At 34.4% G+C, this 23785-nt stretch overlaps 1 protein-coding gene across 1 annotated transcript in view; it reads left to right on the top strand.

Moving 5' to 3' along the window:
• The window catches only part of ZFC3H1 (zinc finger C3H1-type containing), a 50498-nt gene that overhangs the window by 6444 nt on the left and 20269 nt on the right, over nucleotides 1-23785 (top strand). Inside the window, exons 3-16 of the mRNA XM_008684302.2 lie at nucleotides 6519-6583; nucleotides 9279-9477; nucleotides 9721-9944; nucleotides 11339-11462; nucleotides 13328-13425; nucleotides 15024-15233; nucleotides 15417-15581; nucleotides 16915-17052; nucleotides 17655-17776; nucleotides 18364-18513; nucleotides 20965-21139; nucleotides 21393-21524; nucleotides 21909-22451; nucleotides 22537-22646. Of these exons, the coding sequence (XP_008682524.2) occupies nucleotides 6519-6583; nucleotides 9279-9477; nucleotides 9721-9944; nucleotides 11339-11462; nucleotides 13328-13425; nucleotides 15024-15233; nucleotides 15417-15581; nucleotides 16915-17052; nucleotides 17655-17776; nucleotides 18364-18513; nucleotides 20965-21139; nucleotides 21393-21524; nucleotides 21909-22451; nucleotides 22537-22646 (2455 nt within the window). The remainder of the gene's footprint in view (nucleotides 1-6518; nucleotides 6584-9278; nucleotides 9478-9720; nucleotides 9945-11338; nucleotides 11463-13327; nucleotides 13426-15023; nucleotides 15234-15416; nucleotides 15582-16914; nucleotides 17053-17654; nucleotides 17777-18363; nucleotides 18514-20964; nucleotides 21140-21392; nucleotides 21525-21908; nucleotides 22452-22536; nucleotides 22647-23785) is intronic.

Genomic DNA, 23785 nt, shown 5'->3' with positions numbered 1-23785 from the left:
TCCTTGTTTGAGATTTTCAGCATGAATGGATGTTGAAGTTTATCACATCTATTTTCTTTATTATTGAGAAAAACATATTATTTTTCTCTTTTAATTTATTAGTGTAATCGATTATATTAGTTAATTTTGTAGTGTTAAACCACCCTGGTATATTTGGGTTAAATCCAGATCATGATATGTTATTTTTGTACATCATGGATTTGATTTGTTAAATTTTTTCTTTTTCTCTTTTTATGAAGGTATAATTTATATGCAGTAAAATTTACCCTTTTTAGTGTATAGTTACATTTTGACAAATGCAGGCAGTTGGGTAACCATTGCCAGGCACCACAATTAAGATAACAGTTTTGTCAACTCTCACAGATTCTCCCATGCCCCTTTGCAATGAGTTCCTTCCTCCCCCAGCTGTCAGCCCACCAGGTGACTACTGACTTTTCTTTCCCTGTGGTTTTGCCTTTTCCAAAATGTCATATAAATGGAATCATGCAGTATATTGCCTTTGGATTCTAGCTTCTTTAACTTAGCATAGTGTATTTGAGATTCATCCATGTGGTTGTACGTATCACTAGTTCATTCTGATTGCTGAATGTGCCATTGTATAGTTATGTACAGTTTGTTTATCCATTTCCATTTGAGGGATATTTGGGTTCTTCAAGTTTGGGGCAATTATAAAGTCTTCATAAATGAAGGTTTGCTAATGTTTTATTTAGCATTTTTCATCTGGGTTTATAGCCTTTAATTTTTCCCCCCTTTTCCTTGCCAAGTTCTAGTATGAGGTTATCATATGCTCAAAATGAGTTGGGGAGTGGTTTCTTCTTTATTCTTGGGATTAAATTAAGATTAGAATTGTTCCTGGGATATTTGGTAGGTCTTTTTGGTAGAAGTGTCTGGGCCTGGATGGAATTTTTTCTGGAAAGGTTTTACACTGTTGACTGTTCATGCTTTCTGTTTCTGGTTAAGGCAGTTTAGGTAAACTCTGTTTTTCTGGTAATGTGTCCATTTCCTATAAGTTGTGAAGTTTATAAAAAATTATTCTTAAGAATCTCATTTTTTGGGATGCCTGGGTGGCTCAGTTGGTTAAGCGTCTGTTTTTGGCTCAGGTCATGATCTCAGGGTCCTGGGATGGAGCCCCACGTCTGGCTCCCTGCTCAGCGGGGTGTTTTTCTGCCTCTCCCTCTGCCCCTCCCCCCTTCTCTCTCTCTCTCAAATAAATAAAATGTAAAAAAAAGAGAATCTCACTTTTCTATTACTTGTAGCATTTATAAGTTATATCCCTGGTTTTAAATTTCCCTAGAAATAAGTCCATAGCTTTTAAAACTTGTTAGTTTTGGGGCACCTGGGTAGCTCAGTCGTTAAGTTTAGCGTCTGCCTTGGGCTCAGGTCATGATCCCAGGGTCCTGGGTTCGAGCCCCTCATGGGGCTCCCTGCTCAGGAGGAGGCCTGTGTCTCCCTTTCTCACTCCCCCTGCTGTGTTCCCTCTCTCTCGCTGTCTCTTTCTGTCGAATAAATAAAATCCTTAAAAAAGAAAAGAACTTGTTAGTTTTCAGCCTCTCTTCTATTAAGATTAATTTGGGTTATGAAATTTCTACTTTAGCAGTTTGTGACATATAATTTTTTTCTCATTCATTTCTAAATATTTTCTAATTTTTGTTTTTCTTTAACCTTAGGCTGTTTGGAAGTGTGTTTCTTAACTTCCAAACACAAAGATTTTTTAACTACGTTTTTTGTTACTAATTTCTAAGTCAACCATATTGTCAGAGAATTGTATATTAAAGAATGAGAATATAGATACTGTCATATTTATTTGTAGAGAATTGCTTTATTGTATGCGATTGATTTTTTATAATTGTATATGTGTTTGAAAGGATTATATTGTTAGATCAAGCTTTTTATGTTCACATCTTCCTTCATTTTTTGATCTGCTTGTTTAATTAGTGAAAGGTTTGTTAACATCAGCCACGATTTATGGTTTTCAGTTTTTATTTTAAATACTTTGAGGCTGAGGAATTGACTCATTATTCTTGTTATTATGTGGTGGCCTTCTTTATCTCTGGTAATGGTTCTGCCAGAAAGACTTAGCTTATGCCAATAGTCACACCATCTTTCTTTTGGTAAGTGTATACGCCTTGTATATCATTTTCCATTCTTTCAGTCTTTCCATATTCTCATGTCTCAGATGTCAATTGTACATAGTATAGAACTGGATTTCTTTTGTAACTTAGTCTGACAGTCTTTGTCCTTTACTAGAATATGTAGTCTGTTTGCATTTTTCATTATTACTGATACTTGGGTTTTGTCCTTTTTCTCTTTCTTGCCTCTTTTGTGCCCCCCCCCATACAATTTTTTTATTTTCCTTTTACTGGTTTGGAAGTTAGATATTAAGTTTCTTGTCTCCAAGTGGTTCCTTTCAGAATTGTAACATGAATTCTTACCGACGTTCAAAATTAATCAAGGTTTTTACCCTCTCCATATACAAAGGCCAGTATTTGCCTTGCTTTGCTCATATATTTAACACTTTCTTGGGTCACTATTCTGTGTTTAGAATCATTTATGCTTTTTAGAATTTGGATGTGTCTGCTGGATAGAAAACTTAATTCTGTTTGCCCTTTTTTAAAGATAACTTTCTAGGTTTGGAATTCTAGATTGGCTAAGTATATTCTCAACATATTGAAGATATTTTCTGGCTTCCATTATTAATTTTGAAAAGTAAGCTATCAGTCTTAATGATTTCTAATTTGAAAGTAATTTATCTTCTTTCTCTGCTTGCTTTAAAAATCCTATTTTTGTCTTTGATATTCTGTAGTTTATGGTGTGTTCTTTGTGATTTCTTTTTATTCAGCTTTGATCTGTTGTGCTTCTTGTTTTCATTGATTCTGAAAAATAGTCATTATCTCAAATAGTTTCCCATTCTCTCTCTTTTCTGGAATTCTGTATATCTGTATGCGTATCAAATCATCTTTATCTTCCGTTTGTCTTCATTTCTTTTAAGTTTCCATCTCTTTGTAAATCTGCTACGTTCTGGAAAATTTCTTCTGATGCATCTCTCAGTTTACAGATTCTCTCTTTAGTGTGTCTAATTTGCCTTGAGCTCACTTATTGAATTTTAAATTCCAGTTACAGTTTTTATTTTAGTATTTCATTATAATTTTTTTTCAAATTGCTTTGGTCATTCTTTTTAGATTTCTCTTATTCTGGTTCCCATTTTTGGTACCTTCTTTTCTTAGTGATTTTTTTCTTTTCCTTTTCTCTTTTTTGTTTCTTAAGGTGCTCATTTTTGTTTCAGGTTTTTTTTTTTTTTGTTTTTTTTTTTTGGTGGGAATTTTTTGAGGCCTGGGACAAAGATGGACTTCTAAGAGAGGGTTTGCTTTTGCCACTGCCAGGCACCTGAGTAGACTTTTGTCCTGGGACTGCTTTATATTCGAAGTTTTCAAGGCCACCCATGTGGTGTAAATTGGGCTGCAAACCTGAGTGGTGACTGATTTTGGTTACATATTCTCAGGGACATGTTTTTTCTTCTTCAATTTAGCACCATGACTCCAGGCAGGCAGTTTCAAAAAGTATAACTCAGTGGGATAGAAAAAACACGCAAATAACTATTATAGAGGATAGTAAGAGTTAATGTATGAAAGCCTGCAGTAGTACAGGGGAAGGATCAAATATGTCTGCCTGGGTTTAGAAAGTTTTCGTAGTATGGAAATGTTTGATATGTGTCTCAAAAAATGAGTCTTTTCAAGTTAGGAAGTAAGAAGGAACCCAAATGAGCAGATAAAAAGCACAGAGAACTTTTAAAGGATAATTGAGATTGATCTAAAATGGGTGCAGTGTGGGATATATGGTATGTTTCTTGGAGCAGTTGGGTATAAATTTATAAAAGGGTAGATTGAAATCAGATTGTAGAGGGCCTTGAATGTCTTGGCTAAGGAATTTAGATTTTCTTAAACGCCACGTGGGCCATCAGACTCTTAGCTCTGCCGTCAAGCTTTTAAGTTGTTAGTGATTAGCTGCTTTTCCATTTTTCTCAACAACTCTTCTAAACCTTTATTATTTTTTTCAGGCCTTTTACTCAACTTTATTCCTATTGTTCAGCCTATGGGTGTGCCTCCTATTTCAAGTATTCTCACTCAACTTTCAGCTTCTCACTTTCTGACTGTAAATTTATATCTGTATTGATTTTCACTTCATTTCATTTTTGTTTATGGCCACTTTGTTTTAACCTGTATTTCTGGCTCTAACTTCTCCTTTCTCTGGAACATTGCTCCATCTGTTGTTTATTTTGATTCATCTTTAACCACTTTCTCTTAAGGAGTTCTTAGTATAAACGTATTTACGTCTTCCTCCCAAAGTGTAATCACTCTCTCTTCCCCATTCTATATTCTCCCTTAACTTGTCTTTTCAACCAGATTCCTTGAAGGGCTAGCCGGTGCTGACTCTCTTCACTTTACCTCTCAATCCAGTGCAATCCGCTTGTCTACTCTTCACTGAAACTAGTCAGGGCAGAGTTACTTTGATGTAATTACAAAATTAATTTTAATTTTCCTTCATTTTTTTATTTCATTTTTCCATTCATTCAAAAATTGAGCACTTTTGGGGCGCCTGGGTGGCACAGTGGTTAAGCGTCTGCCTTAGGCTCAGGGCGTGATCCCGGCGTGACGGGATCGAGTCCCACATCAGGCTCTTCTGCTGTGAGCCTGCTTCTCCCTCTCCCACTCCCCCTGCTTGTGTTCCCTCTCTCGCTGGCTGTCTCTATCTGTTGAATAAATAAATAAAATCTTAAAAAAAAAAAAAATTGAGCACTTTATTCCAGGCTCTTAGAAATCTATCCATGAACAAATAGTCAGTTAATGCCTTCATGGGCTTGTATTTTAGAAAGAGGAAGAATAGATGTGATTAGTAAATAACAGTTATGGGAAAAGTGTAGCAGGGTAAGTAGGGGGATAGCAGGTATAGGTTGTAGTATTAATGAGTGATCAACAAAGGCCTGAGTTTGAAGGTGAGATTTAAACAAAGGCTTTGGAGACCATGAGGGACTAGCCAAATGGATATCTGAGGGAAGAGCTTTCTAGGCAGATAAAAAATAGCTAGAGCAGTGGTTTTCTAACTTTGGTCCTTGGACCAGCATTACCTGGGAACTTAATGAAAATGCAAATGCTGGGGTGCCTGGATGGCTCAGTTGGTGAAGCGGCTTCCTTTGGCTCAAGTCATGATCCCAGAGAGGAGCCCGCATCTGTTTCCCTGCTCAGCGGGGAGTCTGTTTCTCCCTCTGCCCCTTACCCCACTCATGCTCTCTCTTGCTCCCTCTCTCAAATAAATAAAAATCTCTAAAAAAAATTAAATGTAAATGCTCAGGCCCTATCCTAGGTCTACTGAATTGGAAACTCTGGACACGGGGCCCAACAATCTTTATTTAATAAGCCACCTTGTTGATTCTAATACCTGGTAAAGTTTGAGAATCAACAAACTAGAGTAACTATTGTTAAGGCAGAAGGGTACCTGGTATATTTGGGAAATATCAGGGAGGCCTGTGCCACTAAAGAAAAGAGAGTGGGGGTGCTGAATAGTGGGAGAGAAGAGGTCAGAGATGGGTTGGGATCGATCATGCACAGCCTCATAAGAACTTTGTTTTTTATTCTGAATGAAATGTGAGCTACTACAGGGTCTTGAGCAAAAGACTGGTATAATTTGTTTTATATTCTCAAAGGACCAAACAGGCCACAATGTTGAGAATATTCTATAGGGAGTACACATATCTACTATATTCAGTGATGTTTTTCTTGATAAACGTGAAATTTGGGGGTTTCAGTAATACCATATACATCTGGAATTTCTTATAATCTTCTGATTTTCCTCTTTTTTTTTTAATAGTATTCTTTTGTAATTTCTTAACTGTCCTCTGTGTTCCATTGTCCAAGGGTGTTCTTAATTAGATGGTTTTAACTACTACCTATGTCCTGATGATTGTCTTTAGCTCAGTTTAGAATTCTGGATAATAATTTTAAAAATACTGCATGACTGCCTAAGACCAATCTGGGAAGTACTGAGTCAGAATTGAAATAGTTGTATCGTAGAGACCCGTAACAGTGGTAGGACAGTGCCTAATTATGTTTGGTGAATTAAACAATGACCTGCTTTTATAAGTTTTGTGTAAAGTTAGATTTATAGTTTGAAATTTATGGTTTGTACTTGTTTTAAAGGAAGCATTGTGCTCATAAGTTACTGCCAGCTTAATGTAAATTCTATTATTGAAATAATTACTTTCAGTTCATAAGTTATTTTATCAAAGTACAATTTTAACTTATTTAATATTTTGAGTCATTTTGCCTGATAACATTCAGTAATGAGGCTGATATGAAACGTTTGGTCAGATTTTCATTCTAATAGCATTCTTTCCTTTTTGGTCAGAGATTGAGAAAATGAGAGACCCCTTAAAATAATTATTACCAAATATCATATAGCATTTTATTTTAAATTGATGGTAGCTGTTTTTCAGAGTATTCAAAGTATGCTGTTTTATTTCAAAGGATTAGAAGATAAAGAACAAAATTTAACAAGAAGAATTAGTGCCTCAGACATTCTATCTGAAAAGGTAAGATCCTCCTTTTTGGAATTGGGTGTCTCTGTAAGACTGATTCTTATACTGCTTTGCTCTGTTCTTTTGAAAGAGGATTCTGTCTTGTTTTCCATTCTTTTCCTTTACATCATTTCTTTCATCATTACCTCCATTTGAACATAAGCCTAAAAGATAAGAAAATCTGGAGAGATGTCCTTCAGTATCTTTGGGTTGGGTTCAGTCAACTTGAATTTAATTGAAGTGTTTTTTTATATATATCCATAGATAGATCTTTTGGTTATTTTTTTGAAACTTTTAATAGTCACCCAGAGTTTTCCTGCTTTTGGGGGATTATCCTGTGTGGGAGATCTTTGGACTTAGACCTTGACCTGCTGTTCAGTTCTAGCTCCTCCTCTTATTAACTGAGTGATCTTGGTGTAAGCTCTTGCCTTTGCTTGCCTCTGTTTCCTTCTCTGCACAATGAGTTTGATGTCATCTGTTCTCTGGATTGTGGTGAGGTTCAGCAGGATAAAGTACAGAAGCACCAAACACTGTGTTTGACATGTAATAGCTCTCAATAGCCCAAGCCTTTTCTCTGTTGAATTAGAGATCTGGAATACCTTTATTCCTTTTAAGATTTCAGTTAGTTTTTATGAGTAAATTAAAATGATGCAAAGAGCCTAGAAGCTTTAGGAAAGAGATGATCCTGAATTTAAGATTGATAATATAATAGATACACGTGTACACACACACACACACGCATGTGCATGTGTATACATTTTTTAATGTCCTTACAATAACTTCATAAATTAAGTTGACATTATTTGATTTACAGATGAGGTAAGATTCATATGGGTAGATTAAGTGGCTTGCCTAAAGTTCTGTAGGACTTAAATGTCGGAGCAAGGAGTTAAATGGGGTTCGGTGCTCTTGCTGATCAGGTAACTGCTTGAAGTAGCATATAGTTGTATGACAGAATCAGTACCTTCTTTCTTTCATTCCTAGAGGAGTGGTTGCAAAAAGTAATCAAAGACTTTTAAGTCTCAATGGAACAGTGATGATAGCTTTATTTTAAACTCTCTAGATCAGGACTATCCAATAGAATTTTCTACAATGATGGAAATGTTCTTTATTTACACTTTCCAATATGGTAGCTATTAACCACATGTGGCTTTTAAGCACTTGAAATGTGATTAGTGTGGCTGAGGAACTAAATTTCTTATTCCATTTTAGTTAATTTAAATTTATATAGCCACATGGGGCTCATTGCCACCATACCAGATAGCACAGCTCTAGAACTGCAGGACCAAGCAGTAGAATTTGGTATGTTTAAGTGACTTAGAGTTAAAAAAAAGATAATTTTTTCAACTCATTTGTTACATGTATTTCCCAACGGTGGAAAGGGTATCTATAGCCTGGTTTGGATAAACTGAAGTACTGAAATATGTGGTGGCAATTCAGTTAGGCATTTATAATAGTTTATAGTAAAGTGAAACCAGTAGGAAGGACCCACTGCTTAGGAGTTAAATAATTTAATAGGATATTAGACAAAATGTGATTATAATTCACTTATAAGCAAAAGTTATTAAGTAAGTGGGCGTTAACCTTTTTGAATCTAGGTCTCTTTTGATTCCCGCCTTCTTTATACATACACATAAAGAAAAAAAGAGTTTTGCATTTGATTTCAAAGGATAGGGAGGCCAGAGGACTCCTAATATGTCTCTCCCCACCATATCTATGTACTCCAATTAAGAATCTGTGCTTATGGGGTGCCTGAGTGGCTCAGTTGGTTAAGCGGCTGCCTTCGGCTCAGGTCATGATCCTGGGGTCCTGGGACGGGCTCCTTGCTCACCCTGCGGAGCCTGCTTCTCCCTCTCCCTCTGCCCCTCCCCCTGCTTGTGCACGTGTGCTCTGTCAAATAAATAAAATCTAAAAAAAATCTCTGCTTACTTTGCCTGACAATTTCAATTATATTTTAGCTAAAATGTTAGAGAATGGATTTTTTAAATTATTTTTAAAAAGGTAGAGTGAAAAAATTAAGATATTTCAATTGGAAAAAAGCTTTCAAACATTGGCTGTTAACCTGTTTTCCTGTTTTAGCTTCCCTGAAGAAAAGTCTTGGGTGGTCAAAATATTTTAAATATTCAGATAAGTATCTGTAGTTTTAGAACATGTAATGTTCAAATATAAGTAAATCTAAAGAATTATAAAATATGTATTTTTTAAAAAGTTTGCAAATTTCACTCTTGAGATTCAGTGTACCTGTTCTCTGTATTACTTGTAAGACTAGTAAATCACATGGTTCTGGAACCACTTCATTCTTCATTCTTGACCTCTCCTGGGTCAATTTCTTCTTGCATTTCCTGTCATCAGATTTTTACTTCCTTGTTTGTCATCAGATTTTTACTTTCTTGTCAGTTAAATGCTGATCTCTGATCCTTAACTTCCTTTTTGCATCATCCTGTTCCATCAGTTGTACTTATCCCCTCTAACCCTTCAATTTACATATACACACACCCTCCACAGATTGATCTTCCGTCTATATCATAGGGATTGGATTGGGTTGTAGGGCTGTGATAAGTAGTTTGTTTCCTTACTTTACTTATATTGCCATTTAAATGTTTCCTTTACAACTAACTCTAAATTCTGATCCTTGGAAAGGTTTGACTTGGTGAAATGTTTAAGGTCAAATAATAGAACTAAGAAGTTACAACTATTTCTTTTTTTAAAGAAACTTGGTGAAGATGAAGAGGAACTGTCTGAACTACAACTTCGTCTTTTGGCTCTTCAGTCAGCCAGTAAAAAATGGCAACAAAAAGAACAGCAGGTGATGAAAGAAAGCAAAGAAAAGTTGACTAAGACGAAAACTGTACAGCAAAAAGTTAAAACCAGTACAAAAACACATTCAGCCAAAAAAGTTAGCACTACAGGTGATCATTTCTGTTAAATTCTTTTGAATTCATATATCAGTGTAGTTTCAAGATTTTAACTCAGAAAGTTTTGAGTTTGGGAAGTATAGGGCCCTGAATGGGGGACAGTCCTATATAAACAACTTGGAGGAGCAGCTGTATATTTGATTTAGTGATAATGAAAATAAATATAAAGCATTTGTTTTCCTTTATCTAGAAAATTCTAACTAATAGATACTGATGTTTCTGTATTTTCATTTAAAGCTAAACAGGCATTAAGGAAGCAGCAAACAAAGGCATGGAAGAAACTACAACAGCAAAAAGAACAGGAAAGGCAGAAAGAAGAGGATCAGCGGAAACAAGCTGAAGAAGAAGAGAGAAGGAAAAGAGAAGAAGAAATCAGAAAAATTCGGGATCTCTCAAATCAGGAAGAGCAGTACAATCGATTCATGAAATTGGTTGGTGGAAAGAGGAGATCAAGAAGTAAGGTAAAGAGTGTAAAAATATAAATCAAAACAATATTCAAATTTAAGTGTCCTTATTGTCTTACTTCATAAATACAGCCAACTAAGAAAAAGTATAGAGTTACTGTGTTTGATAGAACTTGTTACAGCTTTTTGGGGGAGAAGGGAAGGTTGGTTATAATTGAGAATGAGTTTTCTATAGTTGTAGATACTAGAAACCGAAGAAATGAAAGATGAAAGTTACGGTTAGCAAAGTCTGCTTTTGGCTTTTTCATCTTTCTCTGTTTAGAAGAAAGTAAGATTACTAACTTGTAGTGAGGACTTACCCTAAAAATGGCCATACCCAAAGTATTAGGGGAGAATTTCATTAGGGTGTTCTGTTGTATTTTTTTTTAGCATTTGTTTAGTATTGTAGAATTAAAATTGTGTCATGACTAATTGGTATGGACTATTTTAAAGAAAGTTAAATCATCATAGCCTTAGTGTTTTGGCTACTTTAGTTATTTAGCATTTGTGAACCTTTACTAAGTAAAGTCATTGATAATGATTGTCATTGTTTTTTATGAATGGTGTCAGGCGGTAAACTGGAGATTTAATATTGATCTAGTGATATCAGTGACAGATTTCAGGATTTTGAGATTTGAAATTAGACTTGTGAATGAACTACCAAAGAAGAGAGGGATGTTAGAGTAAGAGCTCTTTAATTGTAGGGAGTCAGGAACTAGGTTTGCTTAAGCAAGGAATTTATAAATATACTTCGAATTTCTAAAAAGTACTTTGTTAGAGTCTTTTTTAAGAAAAAAGTATTGTAGTTCCACGTTACTGTTATCAATCTTGATAGGTTTTCTTAGCTATGAACTATCTCTGTGAGTGAAACGTTGTAAGAAATACAAAAAGAAAACTACACACAAACACATCGCCTAAGAGTTTCTGGTAGTCAGCTGTCATCAGTGTATTCATAACTAAGATGTTACTTTATTTTTTCAAAATGCTCTAAAATATAGCCTTTTTTTTTTTTTTTAAAGATTTTTATTTATTTGAGAGAGAGAGAGTAAGGGAGAGGGAGAGAGAATCTGAAGCAAACTCTACACTGAGCACGGAGCTTGACATGGGACTTGATTCCACAACCAGGAGATCATGACCCAAGCTGAAACTAAGAATCAGACACTCAACCAACTGAGCCACCCAGTGCCCCTAAAATATAGTCTTGATGACATAAAACTTGAATTTATTCATCTAGTTTCTCATACAGAGAGGCCATAAGTGGTCAGGAACTTGGTGTCATCTTATTTTATAGAGGAATATGATTTTTGATACTGTTCCCTAGAGGATAACTGTCAATTGTTTCATAATTTCTAGCCTACGAATAGACTAAGACAGAAAATGCTTTGAAACTGAAAAATATCTTGTGTTATTAGTCTTCAGATCCTGACCTAAGACGATCCTTAGATAAGCAACCTACTGATAGTGGAGGAGGCATTTATCAATATGATAACTATGAAGAAGTTGCTATGGATACAGATAGTGAAACCAATTCTCCAGGTATGAACCAAAACTTAAAAGTCACATATTTACAAATTTTTATAAATGGAAAATGATCATAAAGCTACCCAAAAGCTTGAAAGAAATGTGTAATGAAAGTGACGTTTGCTGGTGAATTGTGTAACCATAGACATTTGGTGGAGTACTTTGAGAGCAAACGTCAAATGTATAATATTAACCTTTCTTTCAAGTGTTTCTTTCTAGATAGCATTTAAATAAAAAGGCAGTGTTTAAACTCTGCTATTAATCTAAAAAATGAAGATTGTGGGAAAGATGAGAGTACTGCTTTTAAATAAAAAAAATAAACTTTCGATCTCTTATCTTTATATCGTAATTTCTGCTCTAGTTAAAAAAGAAAAGTGTTTCTTGTTTTTGGGCTTCCTTTCTCCTTCCAGTGATGGTACTTTGTAGGAATTTGGAGATGATAAGTGGTACTACTAGTGGCATCTCAGTAGAGGCTGTGGTTAGAACTGGTCAGGGCAGTACTTCAATTAGATTGCATATTCTAGGATGTGACTCTTCTTGAGGGCTGGAGACTTGCTTTAATTGATATTCAGGGGTGATTCTGTGGGAGACCTATTTTCTCACTAATTAAAACACATAAAACTGAGGCAGATAACTGAATGTAGTTGGCATTCTAGGAACTGGAATGCTTACTTGAAAGATCATATGTATTTCTCCCTATGGTCATATTGTCAGAACATATCAAAACGAGATTCTTACTTTAGTGTGTCCAGACAGAAACAAAGAAAAATCTGTATGATTTGGGTAATGTTTACCAAAAATGCTTATTTTTGGTTATTGTTTTGAGGCTTATGTTTGATAATTTCATATTATGTTTTGATTTCAAAATTTAACTCTCTTTGGTCAGTATTAAGTTTTCTTACTTCTGGGTTCTTCAGGATAATTCATAGCATTCCTAAGTATTGACAGTATTAATAGTCTTTATTTCTATAAAATAATTTTATGAACTATGCTTCAAAAGAATTTTGTAAAAAATTGAGAATGTACTCTTCCCTCAGCTTTGTCAAATTGTAGCTTTTTGCTCTATTCGCTACAGGTATTTATTTTTAAGAAGTAAAATGTTCTAAAGGACATTGTATTTTCAAATGGTATCATTTGGGCACGGGTTAACTATATAAATCATGTGGGTAATAGCCATATTGACTTAAGAGACAGCTGGGAGAAAGAAGCAGCATTAGTTTTTCCCTGAGGTTATACAGTATTGGGTAGCAAGAGTAGTCTTTGAATCTGTCCTATTTCACTGACTCATGAGAAACCACTGAAGGTAAAATGCACAATTATTTTACCTGCTACCGGGGAAGGAAAAAAATGCTAACAATTTAACTGAGATTCATTGATTTTTAACTATTTCAGAATTATTAAATGTGACAAAGTGTACATTTAATTGATTAAATACAGCAGTAGGTAGTTCTTTTCACTCCTACTATTTGCTTTCTATACAACTTAAGTAGTTCATTTTTTCATTCCACATAAAGGGAGGAATGGAATTGCCACATTACTGGTTTGTTTTTTGTTTGTCTTTTGGTTAGGACATTTTAGTAGATTCAGGGGAGTTTTTTGTTTTATTATTCCTTAAAAATATGTTTGTAAAACATACGCTCTGTCTCCTGTTAGATGAGTGAAAGGTGGAACAAAGAGTTTTAAGGCGCTAAGAGCCAACTTAAGTTGGAAGGCTTTCTTCATGATGGTAAAGGACAATGTTGAATAGGTGGCGAGGTCGCATGGAGTTTAAAGATACTAATTTGCACTCTGTTTAGGTGTATTTTTATTTCTTCAAACGTCATTATCTTTATTCCTTTCAAAGTATATTCGTAAACTCTTAACAAAAAAATTTTTTACAGCCCCTTCACCGGTGCAACCACCATTCTTCTCTGAATGTTCACTGGGGTATTTTTCTCCAGCACCATCTATTTCTTTGCCTCCGCCACCTCAGGTTTCTGTAAGTGAGAACTGATGTGATTTTTAAGAAAATTATTCTGTTGTTTTGTGTCTTTACTAATTTGTATTGAAAAACTGGCATTTAACGAAATTAGTTAATGTTTGAAGAGAACTTAAATTAGAATTGTTTACCAAAATTAATAGCTATGAAATCTATAGAATAAATAGTTAATTATGGATTGGCAGGCTGTTCATTTGGGAGATTTTTTCATAGCTAATTTTTTTTTGAAAGATTTTTATTATTTATTTGACAGAGAGAGACAGCCAGCGAGAGAGGGAACACAAGCAGGGGGAGTGGGAGAGGAAGAAGCAGGCTCCTGCGGAGAAGCCTGATGTGGGGCTCCATCCCAGAACCTGGGATCACGCCCTGAGCCCAAGGCAGATGCTTAACAACTGTACCACCCAGGCGCCCCTCATAGCTAATTTTTAATCTCATGTGTACTTTCTTTCAATATTTAGCACGTTTCCTTTTTCCTTCTCAGCTAGTAGCTCCTCCAAAAATTTATTCCAAAGCAGAATAAGATTATCTACTCTTTTGCATTATCTTCTTTTGGCAGTTGGGATTTAAGTGCATTAGGATACTTTTAGAAATGAATTCTTTCCTTTCTCCTCTTTTGATAAATACAGTTATTTTTAATTTGAAATTTCAGCAAAAGAACATTGTATGTAGAAGTTAGTTTCTTTTTTCCCCAGATTCCTTTTAAAAGAACTGCCAGGCCCTCATTTAAAAGAAAAGAAAAGAAAGAAAAAAGGAAGTGGGGGAATCATAAAGTAAAAGTTCTGAAGTTATTTCTAGATTGAAAGAACCTACAGACCAAGTTGGATCTCTCTCAGTAGGTTACCAGGGAACTTTGCCATTTCATAGTTCCTAGGTGGACATCGGGTGTTCTCCTTGGAAGCTTAAGGTGAGGGGAATATTAGAGCACAGAGTGAGAGAAAACTTTTTTTTTTTTCCCTTCTTCCTCGAAATGTTTCCTTTTGGGAAATGGAGAATGGATGAACTAAATGACAAGGGAAATTCTGGCAGTTCTTTGAAACAAAAATATATCCAAACTCAGAGATTGGTATAAATTTGGTTTTCTTTGTAAGTAATTTGTTAAGAAGCCATCACACAGGCATTTAAGAGAGTCTTCTTAACAGTTCTTGAAATACTCTGGACTATTTCCAGAATTCCTTTGGTGCCTAATTTTTGTTTTTTACTCAAATATCTATCATATGTTCTTGGTTTTCAATATCTTCACTTGTTTTCAGGTAGTCCTTTAGAGGAGAGACCCATAAACTTTGATTTCTGTCTTTTGGAATACTGAATGAAAATAAGAAAGGGAGTGGAGAAGTTTGTATAATTACCTTGAGGTTCATAAATTAGATGTTTCAAATATTATTGATTTTTTTTATTGCAAAAATTATACTTTTTTCATGGTTGAATATTGAATTTGGTTTAGTTTTAAGATGTGTACAAGACACTTAGGTCACTTATCATTACAACTAAAGTAATAACCTAAAGGTTACCATTTTAAATTTAATGTTGCTCCAGAGATAAATATTTGAAATTTGTAAAATTTGCACTGTAATTATTTCTTCTCTTTTAAAAATAACCAGTCTATGCCACCTTTGAGCCAGCCTTATGTGGAAGGCTTGTGTGTTTCTCTTGAACCTCTACCTCCTCTACCACCTTTACCACCTCTCCCACCTGAAGATCCAGAACAGCCTCCAAAACCACCTTTTGCAGATGAGGAAGAGGAGGAAGAAATGCTGCTTCGGGAAGAGCTACTTAAATCTCTTGCAAATAAAAGAGCTTTTAAGCCAGAGGTAATTTAGGTGCCTGAACCTCTAGGTGGTGCTCTTGACCCTAGTTTTAGCTTTGCTTTTCTCTGGGATTTATTGGGCTTTTCAGTAAAGCGTAAGTCTGAAGCTAATTTACTCAAGATTTTTCAAGATGAAGAAATGTCTTTTTATTTAAAAATGTTTCATATTTCTCTTTTCCTTACTTAGGAAACATCCAGTAATAGTGACCCACCTTCACCTCCAGTTCTGAACAATTCACAGCCTGTGCCAAGAAGCAATCTATCGATAGTCAGTATTAATACAGTATCTCAGCCTAGGATACAGAACCCAAAGTTTCACAGAGGACCTCGTCTTCCACGAACTGTGATCTCGGTAAAAACAAGCAAAATATTTAATCCTACGGTTGAACAGTTTGTGAGAAATTTTTATGAAATTTTGCTGTCTTATTCCCTAACTCCTAGTTTATATATGTACATATATAAGAAAAATTTATTTTTTATTTATTAATAGTGAAATGGAAGCAGTTTCTTCTCTTGAAAACTGGTAGAGTTTAGTGATAATGTTTTTGGAGAAGCATTATTTTCATTATTACCTTTGCCATTTTTTTTTCAATTTTTTCTATATAATTGGTCCATTCAGATTTTCTTTGTTCCAGAGTTACTTTTAGAAAATTGTATGTATATTTTTTATTTCTCCCATCTTCATTTATGTCTTGCTCATATTTTTCCAATTAATACCTATACTGTAACAGCAGAATTTATTTATGATGTTTACTAATGTCCATCAAAGAGATTGAAACGACAATTTCTTTTTACCTTGTTTTCCAATGGCTTTGAAGTAAAATAACTGGAGCAAAGCCAAGCTGAAATCTTGCCTCTGATAGGTAAACCAATTTTGGCCACTTGCCCTGTCTATATAACCACAAAAGCCAAAAAGTTTTGTCAATAACTATGCAGAATTATTAATTTTTTGTTTGGTTGTAAAATAGCTAATTTAAGTGACATTATGGTTCCTTATAGAAAGTCGGAGAAAATGGGGCGCCTGGGTGGCTCAGTTGGTTAGGCATCTGATTCTTGGTTTCGCCCCAGGTCATAATCTCAGGGTTGTGGGATAGGGGGCCTGCTTAATTAAGATTCTTTCTCCCTCTCCCTCTGCCCTCCCTGCCTCTCTAAAATAAATGAAAGAAAGAAAGAAAGTTGGAGAAAATAAAACTTAATGAGAAAGGTGATCTACCATGGTAGTGTCTAGAAAGACTGAAAATACAGAATATTTTATGTGGTGGGCAAATAAATAACAGTATTGGTGAAGTGGAACAAAGTTAGTTATGCAACATAACGATAAGAAACCACAGACTGTCTACTTGGAGTCCATTATTTTTAGGAATTGAAATTCAAGAGGTTAAATGACTTGTCCAGGGCCACACATCTAATTGGGGTAGAGCCAAGAAAAGAATAGTTACTTTTGTCATCAAAAGTAACAAATATATTGGGGCGCCTGGGTGGCGCAGTCGTTAAGTGTCTGCCTTTGGCTCAGGGCGTGATCCCAGCGTTGTAGGATCGAGCCCCACATCAGGCTTCTCCGCTTGGAGCCTGCTTCCTCTCCCACTCCCCCTGCTTGTGTTCCCTCTCTCGCTGGCTGTCTCTCTCTGTCAAATAAATAAATAAAATCTTAAAAAAAAAAAGTAACAAATATATTATCTTTGCAGCTTCCAAAGCATAAGTCAGTGGTTGTAACACTGAATGATTCAGATGACAGTGAGTCTGATGGAGAGGCTTCCAAGTCAACCAATAGTGTTTTCGGTGGATTGGAGTCCATGATTAAAGAAGCAAGACGAACTGCTGAGGTAAGTGCAGTAATGAAAGATGAAAAGAAAGATGATTTATTGATAGTCATTAAGGTTTTTTTCCTGCAAATTAGACCTTAGAGGTCTAGATTTTTAATATATTAAATTGTGGAAATATTTTAAGTATTTGTGTTATTTAGGACTTTACATAATGAAGAACGTATAAATTTAGTTAGATTTAACTATTAAAAACCTGGTTTTTTCCAATTGACTAGTCCCGTTTTCAAAATAGTAAAAATTGAGTGGATAATTGTCCTCTGTACTAAGGAAATTTATTGCTTTGAAAATTGTATCATCTTACCAGAAAACAGTTTTTATTAAACTATGTTATCTAAGTACAACTTTTACCCCTATTTTTACTGTACATGTTGGTTACATATGATTTAGTTCAGTTATTTTAAAACTGTAGAGCTTTAGTGGGTCATGCAGTTAAGTTGTGGTTAACAGGCTGCATTGTTTTAAGAAAAGAAATAGAAAATAGTTATGAAGTTATTCATTTGTTTCTAAATACATAAATGTGCACTGGGTTGCAATATAAAATATAAATCTCAGTGTGGGATTAATGGAAGCTGTTGATTTGGTTGACTTCAACTGTTCTCTAGCAAGCTTCAAAACCGAAAGTACCTCCAAAATCTGAGAAAGAAAATGATCCCATGCGAACACCTGAAGCTTTGCCTGAAGAAAAGAAGATTGAATATAGATTATTAAAGGAAGAGATTGCCAAGTAAGTGGTGTTTTTGTAATTAGTTGTAAAGGTATGTGCTATTTCAATACTTAACTCAGTCTTTATAGTTTATTCACATTGGGAATTGAGTGGTGCTGATTTTACCCAATATGCAGAGTTAATGTTTTTATAACTCACAGGAGGGGGAGCCAGATGATCATTTATAGACTTGAATACAGTGGTGCACTGAGATAGAAGCAGCTTGGAAACAGGTGAAAGCTGTTATAAAGCATTACTACACTCTCAATTTTTTTACACTTTAAATATATAATTTTATTTGTCAATTATACCTCAGTAAAGCTGAAAAAATACTTAGTAGAATCAGCAGTATTCTTCTTTTTTTAAATTAAAGTGTTGTTGACACACAGTGTTGCCCTAATTTCAGGTGTACAACATAGTGATTTGACAACTCTGTTCTTAGGCTGTGCAGACTATCAACTTTGAATGCCAGCTTGGTCATGCATATTGGTCATCATCATTATTAGTCAATATGATTAATATTTTTATTTTGTGAAATAGAGCTTTAAAGATAAGTAATTTTAGTTTATTCTTTGGTATAATTCATCTACTTTTATTGATTATTTTAGTCGAGAGAAACAGCGTTTGATTAAATCAGATCAGCTGAAGACAAGTTCATCATCCCCAGCAAACTCTGATGTGGAAATTGATGGGATTGGCAGAATAGCAATGGTTACTAAGCAGGTTACAGATGCAGAAGCAAAACTTAAAAAACATAGGTGAGCCTCTTTATCTGATTAAATACTGGTATGTATTTAAATGTTTCTGTATTAGAATGATACATTTTTGTGGTTGTATGTCAATAACAAATATACTGTATGATTACAGATTCTTTCATACTTGGTAAAACTGTAGAAGGGTGTCATTTTACTGAATTGAACGTTTACGTAAAGTAATAGTATTAATGTTTAAATAATATATACATGGCTTATTCATTGCTAAAAACATTTATGAAATTCCTTGTTTTGGAATTTTCTTTAAAACTTTTACATCTTTTTGAAATACCTTCATTGGAACCATATTGTTGTTAAAGGTGGGCTTGATTGTTGGAAATAGTCATTACCCCGTCTGTTCAATAAGACACAGTCAAATATGGTGTTATTATGAATGTGTGAATATTAAGTTACAACCCTAAACATACATGTTTTATGAAATTATTGTGTTGTTGAGTGGTGTTTCAGAATTTTGAAAACGTACAACCTCACAAGATGAACATAATGAATTGTAGAATTCATTAGTATATTTGGGGAAGTTATTTATTTTATTGAGGTATAATTGATATATATTAGTTTCAGGTGTACAACATAATGATATGATATTTGTGTGTGTTATGAAATGATCACCACAGTAAGTTTAGTAACATCTGTCCCCATGTATAGTTACAGATTTTTTTCTTGTGATGATTACCATTAGCATATATTTGATAGAAATGATTATATTCGATTATGGCTATACATCTTTTTCACTCCACATACCTTGAAATCATTAGTTGATGAAAAACAAAATGGCTTTAGTTGACATCAACACTTGTGAGTTTTGTTCTGCTAGTCCTCCTGTAGGTTTACACATGTAAGGGGGAGTTTCTGTTCAAGGATGGTAAGACTTCCCTTATTGTGTTTTTAATAACTAACTGACTAATTCTTAAACTTCAAAGCTTGATTGTAAAAATTAATTGCAGTGATGAATTAACTCAATGTTAAAAATCTTTAGCAATGGATAAATAATTTAATGGTTTTTAAAACAAGCTTCAAAAGTTCATCCACCTTTAGTTAATTAATGAAGGGGAAAAGGTAGAAATTTACAGCCACCTTGGTACTCTTTATTTTTTTAAATCATGAAAAACAGTGTAATTTGGAGTGTTTTCGTAAGGCACGATGAATAGCTCAAGGACTTAGTGACGATGTATTTTATAAGTAAACAGAAGTATGTTCTGTTCTCATTTCTGAACAAGACATTGGAGATTAAGTATTCTGAACAAAATAAAATACATTTAAAAATAGTTTTTATAAATGTCTTCAGCATTTTATTACATCTAAAGTATGCCATTATTTTATGCACTAAGAAAGAAAACCTGCTGCTAGCCAAACAATGATACACAGTAATGTTAAGACATTACTGATACTAAAGATCTGAAAAATGTGCTTCATAAGTGAAATGGTGTGGCGGCCATAAATCTCCAGAATTACCAATAAGAAGTGGTATTGTGTGCGTTTTAAAAGAGATTAAAATAAATTCATTTAGGTTTCATTTATTTAGTAGCTTCAGTAAAAAGTGTGAAAAGGTTTTAAAAATTTGTCTTTCTGTTCCCCATTCTGTCACATATTTTCTGGCTTTATGATTCCTTCTAGATGTCAGTTGTTGTGACTGTTGACATATGATATCTTCTGGGAAAGATCCTTCATTTTTTAACCAATAATACTCAGTAGTTGAGAGAATGAAACTCTGTATCCATAAATTTATTTTTTTGTCCTTATTGTCATTTCCAAACTTTACATCTGCATATTGTTTAAAAATTTAGGCTTCCTTTTCCCCTTGCTTGCCTTGCTTTAGATAAAATGGGTTAGAGATTTGTAAGTGCTTGATAATGTTTATCAAATGTTTATTTGTATGGATAGTAAGAACATTATAAATGATGTTAAACAGCAGTTTTCTGTCCTAAGTCCTCATCTTTCAGGAGTACTCTGTGGTCAGATTCAGTCACATCTAGTAGTGGTTTTTCAACTGTAATTCACATTACTGATTTTTTAAGAAAAAGATCAGGCCCATTGTTGCTTTCGTAAAATGTAATAATGTCTATTTGAATACCTTTGTGATTAGTGAATATGAAAATAGTCATCCTTTTAAATCCTTATCTGTGTGTTATCAGTATACATATATATATTTTGAAGATTATTTACTTGAAAGAGAAAGCACACGCATGCAGTGGGTAGGAGCAGAGGGAGAGGACGAGAGAGTCTTAAGCAGACTTCCTCATGGGGCTCCATCTCACCACTCAGAGATCAGGACCTGACGTGAAACCAAGAGTTGGATGCTTAACCTACTGAGCTACCCAGGCACCCCATCAGTAGATTTTGTAGAACAAGCTACTGCTTTATAAATTTTTTATTCTGTTGATGTTAGTCTACTAGTTTAGAAAAACATTAATAAGAATTTTGTTACTTCTCAATTAGGATTCTCTTGATGAAAGATGAATCTATTTTAAAGAATCTTGTACAGCAAGAAGCTAAGAAGAAAGAATCTGTTCGAAATGCTGAAACAAAGATTACAAAACTTACAGAACAGCTTCAGGCAACAGAGAAGATTCTCAGTGTCAACAGAATGTTTTTAAAGAAGCTTCAGGAACAAGTAATGTTCTTTTTTTAAAATTAAGATATTGTAGTCTCATGTTTACTGCACATTTTTATGGTCCAGATTTTTTGTAAAACCAAACCATAAACCAAAGCCATCAAAATGTATAACCTTTGTACTGTTTTCCATTGTGACATACTATTGGAATATTTTTACTTTCAGGTGAATACCCTAAAGCTGCTGTGTTTAAGAAGGTATTTCCTCTCCTAAGGTTTACATTTACATTTCCAGAATTATCCTATATTTTCAGATTCACAAAGTTCAACAACGTGTTACCATTAAGAAAGCTTTGACTCTAAAGTATGGGGAAGAGCTTGCTCGGGCAAAGGCAGTGGCTAGTAAAGAAATAGGAAAACGTAAACTGGAACAGGATCGCCTCGGAGTAAGTTGTTTGTAGGAATATTTTATTTTTGGAAAGGAGAAAGTTATCATGGTAATTTTAAGGGTTAAGAGATGTATAAAATAACTCGTTTGTTTTTTGTTTTTTTTTTTCTTGCCTGTTCAGAAAGATTAAAGCTTTGTTTTTAAATGACATCCACATTCTTGGAAGCTTTATTTTATAGTTATTGTTTTGATTTTGTCTTTTGTTTTTCATAGATTATAGATTAACTGGTATAACTGTTGGGGACTTTTGCAAAACTGTTCTCATCAGTGATTTAGTTTTATAATATTGGCATCGTATCGTAGGGATAACACATTTATCTTCCCAAAAATTGTTTATGAAATCACAGTGATGTAAAATATGTATGTCATTTTTTCCCTCCAGCCAAACAAAATGATGAGACTGGACAATTCTCCAATATCAAGTCCCAGAAAGCATTCAGCAGAGCTGATTGCTATGGAAAAAAGACGATTACAAAAGCTAGAATATGAATATGCCCTGAAAATTCAGAAACTAAAAGAAGCCCGGGCCCTTAAAGCTAAGGAGCAACTAAATATTGCTCCAGTTGTGGAAGAGGAACCTGAATTTTCTTTACCTCAGCCATCACTTCACGATCTGACCCAAGATAAATTAAGTCTGGACACTGAGGAAAATGATGTTGATGATGAGATTTTGTCTGGTTCAAACAGAGAACGAAGAAGATCATTTTTAGAGTCTAATTCTTTTACTAAACCTAACCTTAAGCACACTGATACACCCAACAAAGAATGCATCAACAAACCTACTAAGAATACGGTGGAAAAACCAGAACTTTTTCTAGGGTTAAAAATTGGTGAATTACAAAAATTATATTCAAAAGCTGACAGCTTAAAACAGTTGATTTTAAAAACCACCACAGGCATTACGGAAAAGGCTTTGCATGGTCAGGTAACTGAACATTTCATATGCTTTATAAAATCTAGGATTCACCCTAGCCTTATTTGCTTTATGTAATTATTGTTTTCTTTTGCAGGAGATTTCTGTAGATGTGGATTTTGTGACAGCACAGAGTAAAACAACAGAAGTGAAGCCATGTCCTTTTAGACCCTACCATAGTCCTCTTCTAGTTTTTAAGTCCTACAGGTATAAAAGAAACATTCAATAAGCTTGAATTTCAGGACTCCTCCTTGCTGTTAATGACAGTATAACTTGGATATCATGATAATGAAAAAAATAATTATGTCATAGTGACTAAAAAATGAACTTGTCCTTTTAGGGAAAATAAAATTGTCTTGTTGTCAGATTTGAACCAAATCAGGAAGTGAGGTTTAGCTCATACTGGGTTCATTCTTACCAAATTCTAATTTCTGGCTACTGAGGGAATTGTGGAGAATTCTGGATTACTGTCTATTAGGGATTTTAGGAAAAATAACTATAGAGTCAGATGAGAATTTAAGTTTTAAAAAGAATTTTACCATTATTCTAAGTAATTCATTGGCCAGCTTTCATAAAATTGATTAGACATTCTCAGATGATTAACTTTGTGGAGGTTGTCTTTTTTAAAAAGACTTCTGGAAGTTGTGAGACTGTTAAGTGGGTAGGATTTAATAATAGAATCATGAAGCACCTATCAGGTAGTATAGGCTTTTCCCCTAGATTTTTTTTTTGGGCTGGTAACATGTGCAAGAAATACCAGTGTTGGGGCACTGGGTGGCTCAGTTGGTTTGAGCATCTGCCTTCAGCTCAGGTCATGATTCCAGGGTCCTGGGATCCAGCCCCGCAGCTTCTCCCTCTCCCTCTGCCTGCTGCTGCTCCCCCTGCTTGTGCTCTCTCTCTCTCGGCCAAATAAATATATAAAATCTTAAAAAAAAGAAATACTAGTGTTATATACCCTTTTATTTTGTGATAAAACATTACTTTTAAGGATTTTATTAGAGAGAGAACGAGAGCAGGGAGCCTGCTGCAGGGCTCCATCCCATAACCCTGAGATCATGACCTGAGCTGAAATCAGGAGTCAAACCCTTAACCAACTGAGCCACCCAGGCACCCAGAAAACACTACTTTTAAAATACAGGGTTTTTTGTTGTTGTTTTCTGTTTTAGATCATCTGTGTTCTAGGTATAAAAATAGTTGTCCCTATCATTGATATTCTGGTTTTTTAGAGTTCACTTTGATATTAAGTTTTAGATAAATAGTAAGCTCAAAGCATAGAAATTTTAATTAAGAAAAATGAAAAATTTCTTAATTTTCTGGGGAATATTTATGGAGCATAATGTGCCTGT

This window comes from Ursus maritimus, unplaced genomic scaffold (assembly GCF_017311325.1).
Source record: "Ursus maritimus isolate PB19 unplaced genomic scaffold, ASM1731132v1 scaffold_21, whole genome shotgun sequence".
Classification (NCBI taxonomy): Eukaryota; Metazoa; Chordata; class Mammalia; order Carnivora; family Ursidae; genus Ursus; species Ursus maritimus.
The sequence above is the reverse complement of the archived record's forward strand: the minus strand, read 5'-3'. Positions and strand labels throughout refer to the sequence as shown.